The sequence below is a fragment of the Drosophila willistoni genome, chromosome 3R (assembly GCF_018902025.1).
Source record: "Drosophila willistoni isolate 14030-0811.24 chromosome 3R, UCI_dwil_1.1, whole genome shotgun sequence".
Lineage (NCBI taxonomy): Eukaryota > Metazoa > Arthropoda > Insecta > Diptera > Drosophilidae > Drosophila > Drosophila willistoni.
In genome coordinates, this window is record NC_061086.1 from 8254487 (window position 1) to 8276265 (window position 21779).

The 21779-nt window shown below is 37.8% G+C and overlaps 2 protein-coding genes and 1 long non-coding RNA gene across 4 annotated transcripts; all 3 read left to right on the forward strand.

Annotated features, from left to right (window-relative positions):
- Positions 1-86: 86 nt before the first annotated feature.
- On the forward strand, positions 87-1332 carry LOC111519470. Of its 2 annotated transcripts, none has more exons than XR_002724382.2 (3): positions 87-385; positions 446-562; positions 633-1332. It is a non-coding gene; the product is annotated as an uncharacterized LOC111519470 (long non-coding RNA). The 2 variants fall into 2 exon arrangements; XR_002724381.2 differs by having other exon boundaries at positions 87-368.
- A 2505-nt stretch (positions 1333-3837) lies between these two features.
- On the forward strand, positions 3838-5228 carry LOC6651471. The gene has a single exon (XM_002073225.4). It carries the CDS (start codon positions 4194-4196, stop codon positions 4434-4436), a length of 243 nt encoding a protein of 80 aa, XP_002073261.1. The 5' UTR covers positions 3838-4193; the 3' UTR covers positions 4437-5228.
- A 7473-nt stretch (positions 5229-12701) lies between these two features.
- On the forward strand, positions 12702-21607 carry LOC6651473. Its single transcript, XM_023180382.2, has 7 exons — positions 12702-12742; positions 12838-12964; positions 16935-17324; positions 17392-18119; positions 18188-18463; positions 18526-21211; positions 21268-21607. Exons 1-7 carry the CDS (start codon positions 12730-12732, stop codon positions 21539-21541), a joined length of 4494 nt encoding a protein of 1497 aa, XP_023036150.2. The 5' UTR covers positions 12702-12729; the 3' UTR covers positions 21542-21607.
- The last annotated feature ends 172 nt before the right edge of the window (positions 21608-21779 follow it).

A 21779-nucleotide genomic window follows, 5' to 3' on the forward strand; every position in this document is an offset into this window, starting at 1 on the left:
AACTGAGCTGGGTTAAAGTAAATATTAAAGAAATAAAATTTACATTTATTTCACTTGAAAATGTTGTCAAATCCCTTTAATTTCAAGAAAATGAAACTAAGAGAGTTGAAAAGATGAGAATAATAACAAGAAAATTAACCAAATTCCAGTAAATTATGTTTTAGGTCTATGATTTTTGTTTTAAACAATGTTTTTAGCATCTAACAATGAATTTACTGGGTGTATCATTGGCAAATCAGTCGACCAAACTCCTCACATTACATGGTTGCTGTTCTGCCTTAATTAGCCATATTGGAGAACGAAAAGTGGAAGCAGCAATGAAGCTATAAAGCCATCAAGCCATAGAACTCCTGCTGTTTTATTTAGTAGTAAATAGTTTAATTACGTAACGCAAAAATCGTTTGCTAATTGGAAAATATTCACATTACATCTTGGCTTTTCGTAGCTACACTTGTAAGAAGCTAATGGCCTTCTATCCTGCCGTAGAGAGTGGAGAGTGGTTAACGGGACGTATACGTAATCTATACACAGCATGAAATCGTTTGGGAAATGCTAAAACTGGGTAAATGAAATTGCATTGAGATTTGTAAAGCAATTACCAATTTACTAGAAATTAATACAAAATATTGCAGGTTTATGGATTTCAATAATACAACAACAACAATTGTGGCATGACGTCAATCGACAATGTCGCACTTCGAATGCGTTTGCCATTCTATAAACAAAACAGAAAAGCCCTTTGTGATGATGATGATGAAGAAGACCTGCTGGTAGAATTGAACCCACCATAACCACCATGGCCAATAGATCATAAATCATACACACACACTGATAATAAGAACCATGGCTAAATGCTGGTAATGCGGCGTTTGTCTATAGCCTGGAAACAGAGGAGGAGTAAGCAAAACGGCTCGAAAGGCCGCCGCGTCATCGCACCGGAACAGGTTAATAAATTTCCCATCGGACTAATCGTATTCCATAGACTCATTAGGCGTTGCCAGCTGTCATATATGAAGGATATCATGAAATACATGTCTCTACACATACACACACACACACAACCACACACACACATATGAACTCTGAGTTTGCTGACCAGTTTGACCAAAAATCAAGTAATTTCAATTATTTTTATTTTTATTTTTGGTGTTCCAGAAGACAAGTTCAGCTATAAATCATCATCTGTGGCGGCTGGAAACCTAAGCAGTTGGCCAGACCAACGACGACAACAAAAAAAAAACGAGCACCCAACCAGTTTTAACCCACACCTACTCCAACACACAAACAGTGCAAACTTCCCACCAAAAAAAAAAAAAAAAAAAGAAATACTCAAAATGCATAAGCAAAAACATAAAAAAAAATCACCAAAGAAAATATTTTTGTTCCAAAAATATTTGAACAAAGAACCGACTTTGTAGTATCCTTCAGCAAGGGGTAAATAGATAATTGTCAGTTATGTTAGCCAAACCTGTTGCATTTAAGGCCAACTTTGGTGGCTCAGTCGACAGGCTGGTTTCAGCTTAAAACTTAAAACTTTAATTTAAAAACCTTTTTTCATTTAAAATACAAATAGTTTAACAAACCGCTATCTCCTTCATCAGAATTCTATTATTTAAACTACTTGCTTATTAAGGATTAAGTCACATTATCGTTTTTTTAATTGTCAACCTGTTTAATATACCTTTAATAACATTATGGATATACGGTAAAGAAAAAGAGTAAGAAAAAAATGAAAATCACGATTTTTATGCAGGTTTTCGGAGATTTTTCCCACAACAAGTTTTCGTTAGTTTGTGTATATATATTTTTCTTCTCTTCAATGTTTTTTTTTTTTTTGTCTTTATTTTAATTGATTCTGCGCTTGGGAAAAATGCAGTGCCCCATGTGCACTTGAGATCCAGATGAACTTATGTGGCGTTAGATATGAAGCAAACTAGAAACAAGCTAGAAACATAAAAAAATATGAATTCATTTTTAAAGTAGAAGATAGTCTGGCTGCCAATGATGTACATAGATAATAATATAATGGATACGTAAAGTATTCATTGTGTTCATTACAAGCCGGAAAGTCAGCCTAAAGAATGCTGCTTGGGCTCTTGGCCATCCATCCATCCATTTATCCATCCATTTGGCCGCTGACACACTTTTCGTTATGCTCGCCCAAGAAGTAGGTGAGTGAGTGAATGAGGAGTGAGTGAAGTGAGTGAGTGGGTACTACTCTGTGAATATATATGTATATATACGTACATATGTATGTATGTACATATATGTTTGTGTATCTGAACATTACGTTCTCCATTCTACGCTTCGCTGCATTGAAATTTCTTTTTTTTCGCTTTCTTTTCAAAGTCTACACAATTCTGCTGCAAACACTTGCGCTCTCTTGATCTCTCTCTTTCTCTATCTCGCTCTCTCTCTCTCTCTAGATTCTGCTTCTGTTCTGTCCACCCACTTATAAATGTTTCCATTTCTCTCGCTTCACTATCTCTCGCTCTCTCTAGCACTGCGTGTGTGTTTCTCTTTCTCTCTCTCTTTGGCCTGTCATGTGTGTTTATGTGTATATGGGTCAAACCGAAGTTCTTGGAGAAAACTGGTCATACAAGTCTCGCGGCATAGGAAAGTGATATTTGCTCCACACAAAGCACATACATAGACACACACTTACACAATCACACACACACGAATACACACACACCTGATCGAAAGCGAATGCGTTTTGGCCATTTCTTAGCCATTTGGCCAACTTTATGTCATGTTAGAAAAATGCCAATTTATTTGAGGTCAGGTTCAGCTCTAGTTTTTTAGTGTTCTATACCATTTCAATTCACATTGCTTTTTCTTATGTAAATGTAAATGCAATTCGTTATATGTATACGAAAAAGACAAAAAACAACAACACAGACAGTACTAGTTGTTGTTTTTTTTTGTTTTTATTTTTTGTTGTTCAACCAAAAGGTGAATGAAACTTAATGAATGCCAGCAGGGGCAGGCAACAGCAACAGCAACAAAAGCCGAGAGGCAACAGGTGAGCATCAGTAGCGCTGCATTGCCTACTGATTTTCACCTGAGCGTGCCTTTGGAATTTGCAAATTGTTTTAAACACAATAACAACAGAAACTACAGACAAAAAAAACCAAAGACGACGACGTAAAGATTACACAAGCGCAGCGTCAGCGATTATATGCATGCTGGATGGAGAGGGGGTTGTGGGGGAGGAAGAGAATGGGTGGCTGGCAGTGGGTTCGAGGGTGGACTAAAAGAGTAGAAGCAGAGATGAAGCGCGGTAGAGCGGTGAAGGAAGAGTCATTAGAAATAACTGTCGGTTGCAATCAAGAAAGCTCTCTCTCTCTTCCTCTCTCTCTCTCTCTATACCTACACGCCTCCCCACCAACCCCCAAAAACCATGATCAGCCGCAGCAGCAGCAGCAGCAGCAGTTGAGCTTCGTAAGCCGAAGCGCCAATTCACGATCCACGATCCACGATCAAGTGCTGCAAAGTGTAGAGAAATTTATCATTTCACTGCAACCAAAAAAAAAAAAGCAGAAAAAAAATGTAACCACACTCGCACACACACATACACATACACATACACACAGTACAAACGATCGCAGAGCAGAGCAGCGCAAGTTTTGGGCTATAGTTTGAGGCTCACTCTTGTCTCCCATTTGCTCAGCAGCTGCTTGGATCCACCGCATATGGCTCTCTGTGGCTCTCCGGATTGCTCATCGTGTTGCTGCTGCTGCTGCTGCGACGACGGCAGCTGCTGCCACTGGCTGCTTGGGGTCTGGCCACAAAAACAACATCACAGTTTTTCGAAATTAGTTCTAGTGAGTCTGTGAAAGTGTGAGCGACTACGACTATCGGACGAGGCAACAAGAAAACTCGAAAAGCAGCAAAAAAAAAAAAAAAACTAAGAAAAAACACACACACACAAACTCAAAATCCCATCACAACAACAACAAGAACAACAACATCAAACGGCGGAAATAACAAACGAATACATTTCTATCCAAACGTGCGATCAATTGGCCAGCCACAAAAACGGACAACCAACTGGACATTTTCTGATTGGTCAGAACGTGCCAAAAACAAAAAAAACAAGCAAAAAAAAAAAAAAGAACAAACGTCATCAACAACAACAACAACCATACTCTCAACACTCTCAAGAAAGCAGAAGAAGAACACGTGCAACAATGTCACATCAATGCAGCTGCGGACGCGATCTCAACAATAACTATGTATCCTATACGAGTGCCTATGCCAATGCGAATACAGGATTGGATCGCGAGGCAAATGCAAATGGTAATGGCAAACCCACACAACTAACGGCCAAGGTTATGTTTGGAACAGTTGGAGCCATCAAGGAGCTACGCGACAAGGAGCAACAGCAATCGAGGCATGCGGCAACAACTCGAGCCGGTGAACGGCGCAACTGAAATTGGCTATGGGCTGTACGGAAGCAAGTTAAGGATATTTTAGTTGGAGTAGCAGATGGTGATACAGGTGTGACGTACATAAATAGGATCAGAACGAAAGTAGAGAATGGAAAGGAGAGATTGCTGGACAAGTGCTGTGCTAGTTGAGATTGGGTTTTGGATTTTAATAATGGGAGAAATCAATCAATAATAAAGATGATGATGATGATGCAGTTGCCCCCATTCGCTGTCTATCCCCTATACCAGACCCCCCCCCCCCCACTCACCAAAACTTCCATAAAAAATAAAGAAATGAAACCGAAACTGCGTGTGGTCATGGTTAGAGAGGCTTAACAACAAGAAAAATTATAATAATAACAAAAATAATTAAATTTTCAAACAAAAGAAAAGGAAAAGTGGCAAAAAAAAAGAATTACATTCCGTAAAAATTTACAAGCCAATTGCAATTAACTTTACTGGATTCTTTTTTGTTTAAAAAAAACCTCCTCGCTATATCCCTCTCGCTCTTGCTCTCTATCTGTCTGTCTTTCTTGCTCACTCTCTCCCTGTCTCTTATAATTTAACTAACATCCTTTTACAATTGTAAATTATTTCAATAATAATACTGCAATTTTAGCTGCTGTTCCTTAAGTTCCACTACATCATTTGCTCTGACTTAAATGTAATTTTTTTCCCCTAGGGCTTTATTTTTCGGGCATTAAAAACTCCTAAGAGATAAATTCGATGTAAATTGTTTATCATATTTATACATAGTGCAATACCTTAGCTATATATACATATATACACACACACAAGCATAGGCATAGCTTTAAGTTTGTTTTAATTTTAAGCTCGCAAACACACACACACACACACACGCACACTCATATACACACATAAACCTTACAACGTTGCCAGTTTTGGGGTCTGGAGATTTCCAGGTGCTACTTCTGTAGCTTAAAATGCTGAGCACGTAAGGTAAGCGTACATACAATATATACATCATACATACACACTTACACATGTCAAATATATATATATATATTAAAATATATATGTAAACATACATATATCAACTAATACTTAAACAATTGTTATATGTTTTTTTGATAATTATCGTTGGTTTGTTTTTTTTTTTTGTGTAAAATATTTATCTTTTTATATCGGGCGGAAAACAAACATCTTCTCTTCCCCACAAAAAAAATAACCCTCTTCGTCCCCATACCCATGTTCCCTGTGTTTGCTCAAGTGATTTTTGTGTACTAAAAAAGGAAATGCAATGAAATGAAATGAAATTTTTTTAATGAAATAACGATGCTGATGCTGATGCCGATTCCGTTGTCGATGTCGATGTTTCTGTCACTGTAAATGGCTAAAATATATTAAGATTTTGTTTGGTAATAATACAAAAACGACCATGATCTATTCCAGAAGAAGCATCAGAAATATACATATATATATATATATATATACATATCTAAATACATACATACATATACATACATACAAAAATATATTTATTATACATCTATTTATAATGTTAAACTTAACAAAATATGCAAATAAAAATCCACAACTTTTTCATAAACAACAAAAAAAGCGAATGTCTTTGAGCGGATTTGAAATTTCAATTAAAGAAACAATTGTTAAGGTAAGTAGGAAATTATTTTGCGATTTCTGTTGTCTTGCCAATACCCTGTCAAATGGTAATTTTGTTTATATTTGGGGAAATTCCATGTGTGTGTGTCCAAAATTTAACGCTTTGTTTCGCCATGATCACATTTTGAGCATTTCCCAAATTGGGATCAACAATATTTAGTATTTCCATTAGCCTTATAAGTGATTTATGATCTTATTAAGTTCGGTTTCCTACACATTATTTGTCATCGAAATGATGATGGCAAAGAAAGAGGCAATAAATTGGTTTATTGGCTAATATTTCCTTGTGGCTAAGAGAGATTATGATTTGAACAAATAAATGGCAAATGGCATGACAAAATCTTGAGACTCCACTTTAGCAAGGGTAATGGTAAGTGGAAAGGCTTATCAGGCAATGGCGTGGGCGGGAACCTTTATTTTTTGCTTCTTTTTTTTGTGTTTCTCTGTTTTTATATCGTGTGAAAGTTAAGCAAAAAGAAAACAAAAAATTTCAAATAAATTATAAATTACAATACTCCAAAGAGAGCCAAAAGTAAAAATATGCGAAACGAAAGCGAAGTCTGTCAGAAGCAAAAGTCGCCGTCTCGATTCTTTTTGTCTACTTCCCGCCATTCTTTCCATTTCTTTTGATTCTCTCACCATTTCCCTGTCTGTCTGACTCTGTCTCTGCCTCTCACACTCTCGCAAACTCTTCATCTAATTATGTGCTGGTATTGGTGCGAGTTGAGTACGGTTCTTATGTTCGTAACAGTGACCCAGTCTCAACGTCTCTGCTTACTCTTTTGTCCGGCCTTTTTAGCATTTGCCTCTGCCCTGGCCTCTGCCTCTGGCTCTGCTTCTGCCTCTGTCGTCATCAAACGTAGAATTAACGCCTACAACTTGAATTTCATTTGCCTCTCTCACGATAAATGGTTTTTTTTTTTGTGGATCAAAGTCAGCGGGATGTAATAGTTTGTTTGTTCCATTTTCCAGTTTATCAGTATTTCTGGTTCTTTTTTTGTTGCGGTTTTATTTTGTAGCGTTCCATTCAATTGAATTCAATTGAACGAGTGCGTGTCTCTTGTCAAGCAAATTTATTTGCTTACGTATACTTAATTTACCATAAATGCACGTATACGTAATATTTTAAGTTTACCTCCAATTGATCATTGCTTTAGTTAAATTCCAATGAATAACTCAAGTGTAGAGCGAATTGCTTAGCGATGATCGTGGTGAATAGGAATGCTAATTGACTGTTCCTTGTCTTGACATTACACCACATGAAATGTCATGTAATTCGCGTGATGCAACCAAAGTATTTAATAAGTAATCTTTAAGTTTTTGCATTGCAAAAGCAAAATGAATGTTTTGAATAGATGATAAACATGGGTTTTTTACTGTCTACATTTGCTTTAGTTATGATTTTCCCCATAAAGAATTTATAAATTGATATCTAAAATGCAACAATCTTGCTTAAATTTTAATTGAAAATTAAAGACTTCTAAATGTTAATCAATGTGATGAGTTTTGAGTTTATTTATGGCTTTTTAATTTATTTAATTATCATTTAATTTTACGTTCGACTGACTCATACGGCATCGAATTTTCAGATTTTATACACTTAAGTAGTAAAACTTTTATTTTTCTGTTTAATTGATGCTAGTAACTATGTTAGATACAGATTAATTTGAAGAGAGGATATTATATTATTATTAACTCAATAATCATAGAATCACTGTGAAACTTGCCAAGTTTGAAAACTCATAAAAAAGAGGAAGGTAAAAATCCAAATCCTAAAAAGACATCCGAAAAATAAAATTTTAAAATTTACAAAAACAAAACTTAAAAACTACTTTAAGTAATTAAAACAGATTTACAATTAATACTGTTTATCTTCACTAAATTTAATTTATTTTATTAACGTAAAAGAGTGAAAACTAGAAGAGTTTAAAACGAATCTGCTCAGTTTGTATACTAAATAAAAGATAAAAGAACTTCAGTAAAACTAACAAATAGGATGTGATCTTTATTTACTTCAAATCTTATTGTAATATTCTCTGAAGTTTTACCCAAATGAAGCAATTACAAAGAACAGAACAGAAATCAAAATTCAAATGGTTTCCCTCCGCACTTAAACCGCATTTCCATTTCTATTTTAAAGCTTTGCAATGCTGATGTCATCCATGCTCACATCTCCTATGCACATTATATATATACACACTACTAGTATATGGTGTATAACCCCCCTATATTACCCCGCATTGACCCCTCCCCTTTTTAAATGTCTGCTACTTCTTGTTGTTCCATCTAGTTGATCGCCTTTAGGTTTACCGCCTTTGTCTCTCTGTCTCGTCGTTCTCCATTTCTGTTTTTGTTGCTGTTTCTCTCTCTCTCTCTCTCTCTGTCTCTCTCACCCTGTCTGTCTGTCTCTCTGGCTTGGTGATTCTCAGATCTTTGTCTTTGGGGATTTTTTTGTTGTTATTATTGTCACTTGGCTTTGGGTGATACATCACCATTGTAATTTATGAGGTGCAATTTTTACGATCTACCTTCCCTTTTGGCCGGGCTAAGAGTAAAAGCATCTTGTCTTGTGCCAGGCAACATTTTTTTCTTGTCTCTTGTTGCTGTTGCTGTTGTTGTTGTTGTTTTTTCACTTTTTCTTGCATGTGCTTGTGGCAAGAACTTTCTCTTCTAATTGAAAGCAGTTCGATGGTGGCGGACGATAAGCAACCAAACAAGCGATGGCATCCAGCTGGGCATCTTTGATGATGACGAACCGGCTCTATGTAGCTCTGGCTCTTGCTCAGACTCAGACTCTGACTCTGACTCTTAGCTGGGGCATGAATGACGATGACAATGATCAACGGATCGATTGGAACCAACGATGGAACGGCGACAGGCCCACAATATAATATAGTAGTAATGGGAACTTTATGCGGCCTCAGGGCATTTAATCTCTTGATTTAAATACACACACACACAGAGAGTCACTGGTGGTGCGGTGGTGGGGGCGGTTGGAGGCGACGTTCGACATCGATAAGCGCCAACAAGTTGAAAATAAATAATAAATATTTAAAAGCGTTGAGAAAAAGAAAAAGGAAGCGGGTGTCGGTGGGAAGTGACAAAGTGGTATTGGAGGCTACGAGAAACTGAATGAAAGCCACTAGAGAACTGGTCGCTTGCCTGGAAGATTTTTTGGTCTTGGTTATAGTGTTTTTTTTTTCTTTGATTTTTTATATTTATTTTTTTTTTTTTCTTTGGTTTTTTGTCTTCTTTGTAGCAGAGCTTAGTTGGCAGCAAGCAGCTTGTGGCCTGGCCTGGCTCTGACTTCGTTTGAGTCTGTTTCTTTTTGGCTTCTAATGGCAGCTGTAAGGTGAGAATCGATTTAGTTCGGTTTACGACGATCCAAGATACAAACGCAAAAAAGTTTCTGTTTGGTTTGCTGCGCGGTGAAAAGTCAAAAACATTAATAAGTTAGCCAAATAAATTAAGGAACAGGATCAATCAACTAATCAATCAAGACAAAATTAATAACCAAATAAGTTGTCTAACTAATTGTGGCAAGTGTTAAGCATTTAAGAATTTTGAATTTTGAAAAAAAAAGTAAAAAATCAATTTCCGTTTAACATTAAACACTGATTAAGATTAATACCGACTTGGCCATGTGTTGTTCGAGTAGTGATTGTTGTTGGCCAAGTGAGCGTGTCTTCACGAGCAAAACGTTTGTGTCTAAAATAAAAAATTTCTCTAACTGCGCCAACAACTTCCTGGCTGCACAAACCCACCACAAATGGCTAATGGTGTGGGAGATCGGTGGAAGGGGGGAGCCCGCTTATGCCGGTTTTAATGTATATTAAAAAAAGGGCCTTATACAAGTCTCAAGCACTTAACTTAATTGCATAATCTAGCAAAAGGAAAACAGCAAAAATAAATTTGTTTAAACAAATAGCTACGATTAAAGGTTCACTTTCAATGCAAATGCATTTTACTTTTAACACTACGCCACTGTCCAGCAGCAAAAGGAGCCACCTTCAGACGTTATTACACTTGCATATGAATTGTGGGCACTTGGAGAAAACTTGAAACCAAAAACCAAACTTTGAATTTTAACATTCTGGACTTTTCTCTGAAGCTGAACTTAAAGAAATATAAAGAATATGTATCAATAACTTGGATATTTCAGTTTGATTTCATAAGAAAATCTAGTCCAAAGTTTATTTACCAGAGTTGTAAATGGGATGGAAAACCTTTGTAAATGTAAATTACTATCGAAGAAGTTTTATGTGGAATCCATTAAGCCGGACTAAAGTCATGCTTAAATTGTAGAAACATTCTGACTCATTTTCTGGGTCTTCAATTCTAGGAAGCAGGCAACGCTAACAAATGGCTTCATTTCCTGATATTTTCAGGAATGTTAAGAGTTCCATTGACTAGCATAAATCAGAATGTTTTTATTAAGAATTAATGAAGAGCAAGTTAGGCCAAATAACTACCAAAAGCTTACCATTTCCCACAATAGAAAAGTTTTTGGTACTATAGTTTTTTTAAATTGTACTATAGTTTTTTTAAATTTGACAAACAAAATCTTGTCCCATAAATTACACAGGCCGACATTTTTGAGCTCATGAAAAAGTGTTTTAAGTTCAATAGGTCTGTTATAGTAATTTGAGGGTGCTGATTACGACACTGTACTTAGTTTTTGTCCATCACGTCAGGATTTCGTTGAAATTATTCAAAATGACCTCATTTGCAATATTTTATAGTGTAAATTATTATACTTAAAATATTATTATTTTAACCTATATATATATTAGGTATGATTTAAAAGCAATTTACATAATATCACAGAGCCGTTTTTTTTTTGTTATAATGCATAATAACTTACACTTTGGAAATGGTTCTAAAATGAGTGAAATTTTAACCAAAAAGTATATAGGGCTATAGGGACTTGGAGAATTTTCATATTTTTCATTTTAAAGAAATATTTGATTATTATGCATCTAACAAATTGTTTATTAGTAATGTTTGCAAACATGAGCTTTTTCAGGAAGTTCAAAAATCTGTTAAAAATGTAGAAAACCCATTTTTTAACTTTCTATAGAATACTTTTGGGTGCCTATTTTCCAATCCTAGATCCCCTGATTTCGCAAAATCTGGATGCGATGAACAAAAACCGAGTATGCAGTCAGAATCAGCGTACCCGAATTAGGTAAGAACACCAGTCAAGTTAACGTCACCAAAAATCATGTCGGCCTGTGTTATTGGTGCTTGAGTTTGTATATTGTTTAGATTTCTTTAAGTGCATAGATGAACTTTTTTATGACACCATTGAAGCGTTTACCAATCTAAAAATATTTCTAATATTTTATGCCACAAAATCGCAGTGCCGGATTAGCCGAATAGCAGGAGCGGCGCACTTTTAGAGCGCTCTGAGATGCTTTACGATCGCCGAAAGGTTGATTCATTCTTCTTTAATCTACCAATTTCCAGTCTGAGTAAAATAGTTAAATGACAAAATTTAAATTTCAAAAAATCTGACTAATTCTTAAACCCCTTAACCTTTACAATCTGTAACTTTGTCAAATTTTTAACGTTTTCTTATGCGATATCTTTTTTGTATGCTTTAAATTCAAATAAAAAGAAAATGTTACTTAAGTTCATTATAAATTGATATTTTAAAGTGGGAGAAAAATGATAAATCGCGATTAAACTGATCGAGAGAGAAAAGCACTGCATAGAAACCTCAGAAACTTTGTTTTTGGCTTAATCTGGCCTTATCCGGCACTGTTAAAATATGCATATAGAAAGAATACTTGGGTGGGGGAGATTTGCACGCCCAATGCTAGTTATAAATTGTCCATTATGGGATCATTATTTTAATTAGTCTGTGGGTAGTCTGGAAGAGAAACTAAATTGAATAATGGCCATTAGGCATAAGGAAAACACAATTACGACCATTTCCATTGCTAGCTACAGTTTCAGTTTGTGTGAGTATTTTTTTCTTTTTTTGCAGCAGCAGCAGCAACAGTTGCTGATGTAATCGAATGCCAATCGAATTGGCACTACATTGACGACTTACGACGTAACTTTTTTTCAATAATTATTAAAGTTAATTTGCGAGTTTATTGATATAATTTACTATGGTGATTCGTGGTTGTTATTTCTTTTCACAACTTTGATACCGGGCAATGAAATGAAATCAATGTTATTATTTTTAATTTGTCAATTTAACTGGGGGCTAGGCTAAGCATTGGTAAACGAATGCTTATAGCAAAGGTCATGCATTTTAATTAAGTATTCATAAAAAAAGATTGAGATGCTTAGGGCATAACCATTTTGCATATCGATTACGAAAAGACAATTATTTTACACTTATGACACTTTTACAGAAGCCTTTTAGAAGCTCGGAATGTTCGGGCAATTATTGGTTCTTCTGCTCCTGCTGATGACAACAATAATCCTTGGAGTGGAACAGAAATTGGACAATGAGAGTAAGCCACCCACAAAGGAGCTACCCCGGCCACTGGCCCCACTGAAGGACCAGATTTTACTCGACCATTCAAATAGTCGCAATGGTCGCTCACGACGTCCCACTCTGATGGATGTGGCTTTGCAGCAAAGTGTACGACAAGGATTGGATGCCATGACCGAGCTATATGGCAAAATACAGCCACAAATGCTGCGCAATGGTGTGTATGTGTATAGATATTCCAACCTTGAATACAAATAAAATACCCAACCAAACCAAACCAAACAAAACCAATAAAAACAAAAATTCAAAAAGGTCAAACACTGGAGGATAATCATCCGGCTGCAATGTTATCCCGTTTCAATGCCCCCACCATGGATACGGAGAGGCGAGAAATGGCCGCCTATGCAACTATCGCTGCTGCCAAGGCTTTCCGTAAAAAGTGAGTGAATTCCCAATAAATATGAAAGCAATCATCTACGTATGAGTTCATCAGCCGCAAATACTTACCACATATGCAGAAACAAAAGCAAAAAAAAAACAAACTCATCGTCATATGAAAAAAGTTTTTTTCTGGCCAAAAGCGAAAGCGAATAATCAAAAAAATCAAAGTGTACTTCAAATTCAGACAATACTAGGGTGGGTAGGTCGATGTATGTATACTTATAAACAAATAGACAATATTAAATATAGAAATTGTGGTGATAGGATGCTTACACTTTTAGTACTTTAGAAATAGAAAATTTAAGTGATATCACATAAATAATATATACATAGGCATTTAGATATACAATCATTTCCAGAATAATAGGTGTGAACACGAAGATTTGGAAAACGCCCATATAAAATACAATAATAATACCATTAAAAAAATTCTAACAAATTAGGTCAAACAAATGTTGTCTCAAAAGGTGTTTTTTTTTAAAAAGAGTTGATAATATTGAACAAAAAAAAAGATGTTTTAGTTACAATTTTTTGTAGAATAGAATGGAAGAATAAATCCTTCTAAATAGTGAGCTTAGAAAATCTCTACTACCGAGTTTAGAACAGATGGCTTGGGGACAAATTAACCATATTTGAGATTTTCAAATCATGCATAGAAAAATAAATTGTCTAATGAAAGACACGATTATTAGAGTCAAAGCAGAAAATTAATAAGGTGTTTCAAAAATAAGTTAATAATTAAACAGATTATAAAAAGAGAGAGAGATTGAGGTATTGTAATTATTGACATTTTATTTCCTAGAACCATAAAATAAAGTTGGATTTCCATTTGAAATCTTTCATCAACTTTCGGTATATGCAACTATGTTGTTTTGATAGACACTTGAGCACGAGCCGAAAGTCATCTAATGTGTGTATAGTATATAAAATAATAACCAATAATAAATGTATATATGTATGTATATACATATGCACATACATATATAAACTGTTGACGCCTTCTCCTCACCAATTGACTGTTGGCAACTTTCTCGCTTGATTAACGAGTTCTACGACATTCGGCAATCGAATAACATCGCATCCATGGCAGCCCCTCCTCCTACCCACCCCGCCCCGCAGCCCAAATGCAAAGCAATGTCTGGCTAATGAGTTGAAGTTGAAGTGCGCCACAAAAGTGCTCCAAAAATATACATATATGTATATATACATAGCAAGATTCGTAGCTAAAACGTTCAGCAAGCGCTCAGCGAACTCTCCTCTCATTGACTAAAAGTCAACTTTCACTTTGACATTGAAATGCCACATACATAATTGCATGGTCCATAGCAAACCCAAACCCAAACCAACCAGATTCAGATTAAGCCAAATGTCTTGACTTGGCTTTGGTTTGGCATGGCCTGGGTGAAGGTAAATTAAAGCTTACCTGCCCGGGTTAAATGACCTCTTTGCGTCAAATAACAACGGAAATGGCACCAGACAATGCCATGGAAACTAAAAAACATGAACTGTTGTTTTTGTTGCTGTTGCTGCTGCTGTAGTTTTTCCAGTTTGCAAGTTTTCACTTTTCACAACAGGTTCGCTTCACGTCTGGGAAAATCTCTGCAATTTTCCACACACATAAAACGTATTAAATGAAACAAAAAACTGAAAAGCCAGAACTTTCACCCAGACAAACAGTACAAAAAAAAGATATATTTTAGTTATATTCAGGTGCAATGAGCTTTGACGCGGGGAGACCAACCAAATGTTTGGTCCTAAGGAAAAGTAATTTTTATGTAATGGCAATCAATGAGCCATGCAAAGCAAAAGTTCATAATGATATCACTTGGAAAATTGACCACAAAATGAAAAGTTATTCAACTAAAGGCAACTCACAACAATATTTTGAAATCTATTTCTCGTATGGAGTTGGAATAAACCTAAATTTTAATTAAGACTAGACCTAGAGAAATGATATTCGGATACAAAGAAGACGAATAACCTTAGGGACTAGCTCTTATATCCCATTTATGATTAGAGCGAACTTTATGTAGGAATTTACCAAATCTTTTAAACTAATAAGATGTCAGCAACGAATATTTAGGAAATATTTGTTTGTTGGTTTTTTTTCTGTTATTTGCTTGCCCAAAATCAAAAACAACAAAACAAAAAAAAAAAACATTACGAAACCAACAACATGCTCAGTTTAATTAAAAGTCATCATCATCATCATGATCATGATGGTTTTCATCATTGAATCGATATCGATCGATGATGTGACCAAGATGTTGAGCTCGTTAATAATGCCAAAAGCAGCATTTAGCCAAATTAGAAGAAAGCGAATGAACGTCAGCAAAACTCTGCAATTATACATATGGACATGCCTCTAACATATATAACCAAACGACAAGAAACGTTAGACACAAAAATAAATAACCAATGAAAAACCTCTAGAGCTCAGAGCTCTGGCTCTGGCTCTGGCTCCTCCACTCTTTGACTCTTCGTTGAAGTATTCGCAATTTGATTACATCAAAACAGCGAAAGGCAACAAAAAATAAAAAAAAAACGAAGACAAAGCTTTAACTCTGCGACTGATATGCTCAGAAGAAAAAAAACAACCGAAAAAAAAATCAAAACATGAGGAGACTTTCGTTTTCTACAAAGCGTCAAGAGGCACACGAATTCGGCCTCAAGCTCTGTGAGCCATATGAAAGTCTTTTTTTATCGCCAGAGTTCAATGAACGCTGCTGCGGCTGCGCTTTTTTCTCTCGCTACCTCTCCCTATCTCTATCTGTCCCTCTGAGTCTCTCTCTTTCTTTATCTCTCCTCTTCTCCCTTTAGCTGTGTGTACCTACGTATGACTGACTTAAATTACGCATACGCCACGTGTACTGGGAAATTTTTTTTTTCTGAATTTTAACCCTTTTATCACTTAATAATTGTAATTAAATTTAAAGTCAACCATGAAAATAAACAACGTAAATCAGATTAATGCCTAGCGAAGCTGAAAACGTGAGAAAAACATTTCCACTTTCACCCGTTCATAGAGCCAAAAGAAAACTGGAAAAACTTTGCATCTACAAAAGCTTTGAACATCAAATATGCGATATTTTTATACCCTTTCGTAATGCTCCTCGAGATTACTTTGATTTAAAAACTTTTATGAGTTATTTAAAAATTTGCAAGCAATTTAAATATTCATTTTATCGATTTGCTATTATGTATTAAATCATTCTTTAAATGCGATACTTTATATTTTTTTATGAACAAATTAATGCGAGTATGTTAATTGAATTATAAAAGAGATCGATTCAAGTATCTTTATTAGATAATTTCGCTAAGGCATTTTTAGTTTTCCAAAGATATTTCCAATCTCGAATCTCTGTACATAGATTCTGCTATCTGTTTTAGAGATTTAATCAATATTTAATATATAACTATAATTCGAAGTAAGAAAAAGTCACCCTATATAAAAAAAATATATAGTTATAGTTAGGTGACAATTGTTATTAATTAGAAGCCACAATGAGACAAGTTTCTTGCCTTTTGCATGTTTCATGATCTAGTCATTATACCTTACTTCAGATTTTTTTTCAAGAAAAGTAACAAAAAAATATAAACTTGCTAATAAATGCAGCAAATGGAAAGCAAAAGCGGTTAAATTAAAGTCAGCGTTTCTTATGCGACACACACACAAACACACCACACACACACGTACACACACACTGTGACAAGAGGAAACGCAACTCGCTTTAATACGTTGATGGGGATACCCATCTTAACGCCACCAGCAACGAACTCGTTTCCAAACTCCACTCAGCTTTATACGTTTTATAAATAGAAGCCACCATCGTTGGCCAGGCAGCACTCGAAGGCAAAGTCTGAACGTGCTGGCATGTCGTCGGCGACATGGAGCCAGGATCCCAAGCAGGATCCTAAGCAGGATCTGTAGACTAAACTAACTTCAGTTGTTGATGTTGTCTCATTAGTTTTCAGCACATAGATGAATTGGCCCGCCAATCGCATGCACATAAAATCTCGTTACGTCGCACGGCGTTGGAAGCCTTATGTCCGCCCCGTGATCCACCCTCATGTATGCCAGCCTCGGAACGTTATCGCACCCATGATGGCACCTGCAACAATAAACGTCGACCCCGATGGGGTGCTGCCCAGATGCCATTTAATCGCTTTCTGCCGCCAGAATATGGCGATGGGGTCGATAGTGTGCGCAGTTCCACAGATGGCAGTCCATTGTCTTCATCGCGATTCGTTAGCCTGCTGGTCCATGGATCTAGAGAGGGTGAGGCTCCCTTGACAATAATGATAGCCCAGTGGGGACAACTGCTGGATCATGATATGACCTCAACGGCACAACCACGGTAAGAAAGTAGTATACCATACCTATGAAATGCACAAACAATTAGTCAATTTTTTTTAAATTTGTAGCTCAATTAATGGTTCGATACCAAGTTGTTGTGGCGGAAATGACTTTCATCCGTCATGCTTTCCCATCAAGGTGCCACTTGATGATCCGTGGCTGGCACCACTCAAGGTGCGTTGCCTGGAGTTTTTGAGATCAGCTCCGGCCCAGCGTAGGGATTGTGTGCTATCTTGGAGGGAACAAACCAATCAGGTTACCTCCTACATTGATGCATCGCCAATTTACTCGAACAGTGCCAAATCTTCGGATAATGCTCGCGTCTTCCGTCATGGCCTGCTAATCTATGGTCGTGGTAATCCCGCCGAGGATGTGTGTCAGCGTGGAGCCATTGCCACCAAATGTATACGCTCGGGCGATGGACGTAGCAGTGAGCAACCTGGACTATTGGCGATGCATCATGTCTGGGTTGGTGAGCACAATCGCATTGCATTGGAGATAAGTGAACTCAATCCGCATTGGAGTGATGAGAAAATCTATCAGGAGACTCGACGAATTGTGGGTGCCATGTTCCAACATATTACCTATCGAGAGTTTCTACCAGTAATCTTGGGTCGTGAAGTGTGCAAACTGTTTGATCTGGATCTCTTGTCGACAGGATACTATGAGGGCTACGAAGCAAAGGTTAATCCAACTGTAGCCAATGCCTTTGCAGCAGCTGCCTTTCGTTTTGGTCATTCTCTGGTGCAAAATTCTTACACACGATGCGATCGTCATCACAATGTCATCAATAATAGTGAGTTGGAAATATAAATTGTGGAATATCAATGCCATCAATGAATCAGTTAATCTCTCACCACGCAGATGTTAGCCTTCATGAGGAGTTCCAGAGTGGAGACATTGGCTCAGCTGGCTCTTTGCATCGTCTACTCCGTGGATTGGCCACCCAACGTGCTCTGAAACGGGATGAGTTTATTACACCCGAGTTGACCAATCATCTTTTCCAAACGTCTGGTTTCCCCTTTGGTCTGGATTTGGCTGCCATTAATATACAACGTGGACGAGATCATGGCATAGCTCCCTATACCTCTTGGCGTGTGCCCTGTGGCCTGAGTCCCATACATAGTTGGGATGATTTCGGTAATTGTGAATTAAAATCACACAGATAAATAGATTTCTTACCATATCCTTTTCTTTTATAGCCAATGTGGTGGGTCCAGAGTCGGCAAAGCGTATTGGTCATGCATATCGGAGTATTCATGACATTGATCTCTTTGTGGGTGGAATTGCCGAACGTCCTGTGGTCGGTGGATTGGTTGGACCCACTTTTGCCTGCATCATTGCCCAACAATTTAGCAATGCGCGTCGCGGGGATCGCTTTTGGTATGAAAATGCAGGCTTCGAGAGCTCATTCACGCCAGCCCAATTACATTCTCTGCGCCGTGTATCATTGGCTCAGGTTCTGTGTCGTGCTGTGGGTGGTGGCACCTTTCAACCGCACATTTTTATACCAGCCGAATTTACGGACAATGAACGTCAAACCTGCGGCACTGGTGTCTTATCGCCAATTGATCTTAGCCCTTGGCTTGAGCAAGATCCGTTTGCGGCACCGGCACCGTCAGCGGCACAAGCTGATCAGGTTTTCAATATCATTAAAGAGGACAAGGCTGGCTTCTCGAATCGCATAAAGCCGGTTAGGCCGCCCCAGGTGGAGTTCAGTGCCAATTCGGCGAATGGTATCCAGCGACCAGCGCCAACGACGAATAGCAATGCCAGTAAAGTTAGTGACAAACTCGATCTAAAACGCAAGACTATCCCGACGATAACAACACAGACAAACAACAACAATAGACGCAAGACAACAGCGACCCAAAAGCCAGTGAATGGTATTAACAATAAACTGGACAAATCTCCCAAAATAACCATAAATATTAAGAATATCAATATACGAAAACAAGATGGAACAACGCCTAAGCGCAAAGTGATTATAAATAATGTGCCCATCGAATTGAGAAGCGCTGTAAACGGAAATGCAACAAACGCGGACGATGAGACCGAAACAGATCCGACTATGGACGATACAGAGAGTGAACCGGAAGTGGACGACGACAAAGATCTACTAGAATCAAGGGCTGATGATATGGAGTTAGAGACGACAGAGCAAACTATACCAACAACTACGACTAGACGAGAACTAGACCCAAATGAGACGTCGACAAATGCCAACGACTTACGAGAACTACGTAGTCTAACTGACTCCAAGACACCAGACTTTCGACTATTGCACTTGATACGTAATCATACAACTTTACAGACTTCATCTACCACGTCCATTAGCATGGCACGATCGACTCGAACTACCCAGTTTCCGAAATTCCAGAAGACAACAACCAAACGTGTCCAAGAGCTACGAAGTCAATACCAAAGTAGACCCATCTATACGAGACCACAGAAGGTTGTGGTCAATGGACCAAATGCCGATCAGTACGAGATTGAAATCAATATTAGACAAACGAACAAGAGTCCTGTGACGCGACCATTGACACCAGAATATGCTGACTATACGACAGTTTACAAACCCTTTAACAACAACCACAACAACAACTACGACACCAACTATGCACCACATTATGTGGATTATGCCAGCACGACGACAATCTCACCCAATTACGGTTACTATGGACAAAAGTTGACAAAACCACCGACCATTATCTATCTGAACGATAACGATGACAGACGACAGACCACGACAAGAGCTCCGAATATATTTCAGAATTTTTTGACTTTTGCGACAAATGGTTTCAATCCGAATCCAAATGCCAATCGACGACCGACGACGGCGCGTCCAAGTGTAGAGCGTCCGCAGTTTAATTCGTATGTGATCAATAGTCCACTTAGTGGCCACGGCTCTAGCATTTCTTCCTCCCCCTCGCCGTATGCACCCAGACCACCTTCAGTGCCGTCGGTGTCCTCTTATCCAGTTTCGAGTAGCTCACAAATAGGTGGAAATCCACAATCAGGTTATCTTCATGCCTCGAGCAGTGCCGTGAGTGCAGGTCATTTTGGCACTATATCCGGAGTGGCTAGTGCAAATGGGGCCGACAGTACATTCAGCTTCAATATAAGACCACGACCTTCGAATCCGCAAACGATTCACAGCCCAGCCAACTCCTATGGCCTGGCATCACAATCACCCTACAAGCCAGACTATCCGTACGGACAAAGCGAACTTTACTATGACCGCGAAATAAGTCCAGACAATCCGAATCCGAGTCCCTTTTCCACTTCCGTAGCGAGACCGCACACTCAGACGTATTTTGGACGGACACCCGAACTGAAGGAGGCCAACAATAACGAACTAACCAATCCCGATCACAAACTGGACATACAAGACTATGACTATCTGACACGTAATCTAGCCAATGTCACCGAGGATCAGAGCAAAGAAGAGGACAGTAAAGAGCCCGACGACTATACATACGATGACGACGAACCCAACAATAACTTGGAGGCACAGGTCTCGCCAAAGAATCAACTTCAGTTGGACAAATCAAACGACATGACGAACTCAACCAGTAACTCCACACAACTGGACGACAATTATGTTTTACCCGTGCTAAAGAACAATACCTTGACCAAGTATGTGACAGAAATGCCCAAGCCCATAGTGTCGACTCCCTCCTCATCGCGTAGTTCGACCAATAGCAAGGTGACAGTTTTCCCTGACAGCTTGGCCAAGCAATTGGCCAATGGTATTTTAGCCGACACAGATGACTACGACGACAGGACATTAACGGAAACTGGGTCATTAAAAAAGCAAGCCACAAAGTTAGCCCAATTGGCAAATGTGGCTTTTGCTCCAATCACAGTGCTAACTAAACCAGACAGGTGAGAATTATTTAAAACCAATTGAAACAATTAAAATAAACATACAATCCATACAGACCCGACAACTGGGTGATCTATAATAAGGCTAGTGAAGAACCACCTTTGCCCCAACCGCCAGTTGTTAGCATGGAGGATGTGGCGCCCACAGGAGAAGTTCCAACACCCATTAAAAGGCTACAAAATGCTCAACCTAAGCCAACTATTAAGTTAGACACAACAACCACAACGTCAACTGCGGCAGATGTTGGAGTAAAGTCAGATCTAAGTGAAACAACTACAACTCAAATTCCAACGACAGAAGAAGCAACATCAATCTCTGCTAGTAACTAGTATGCCAAATTAGTCTATACTAAATCTATGTACACTATTTATTTATTGCCCAATTCACTTGAAATAAACTAGAACACTTTTATTATAGCTTCCAGTTAAAATACGGATTATCTGTTTGGGCAGACCATTTAAAGGGCTATTATATGTTTATAACTGAATATAGAACTTCATTTCAACTTACTAGAGGATGCCTCAATTTTTGGATACAATGTAAAGTTATATCGAATACAAAAACGAT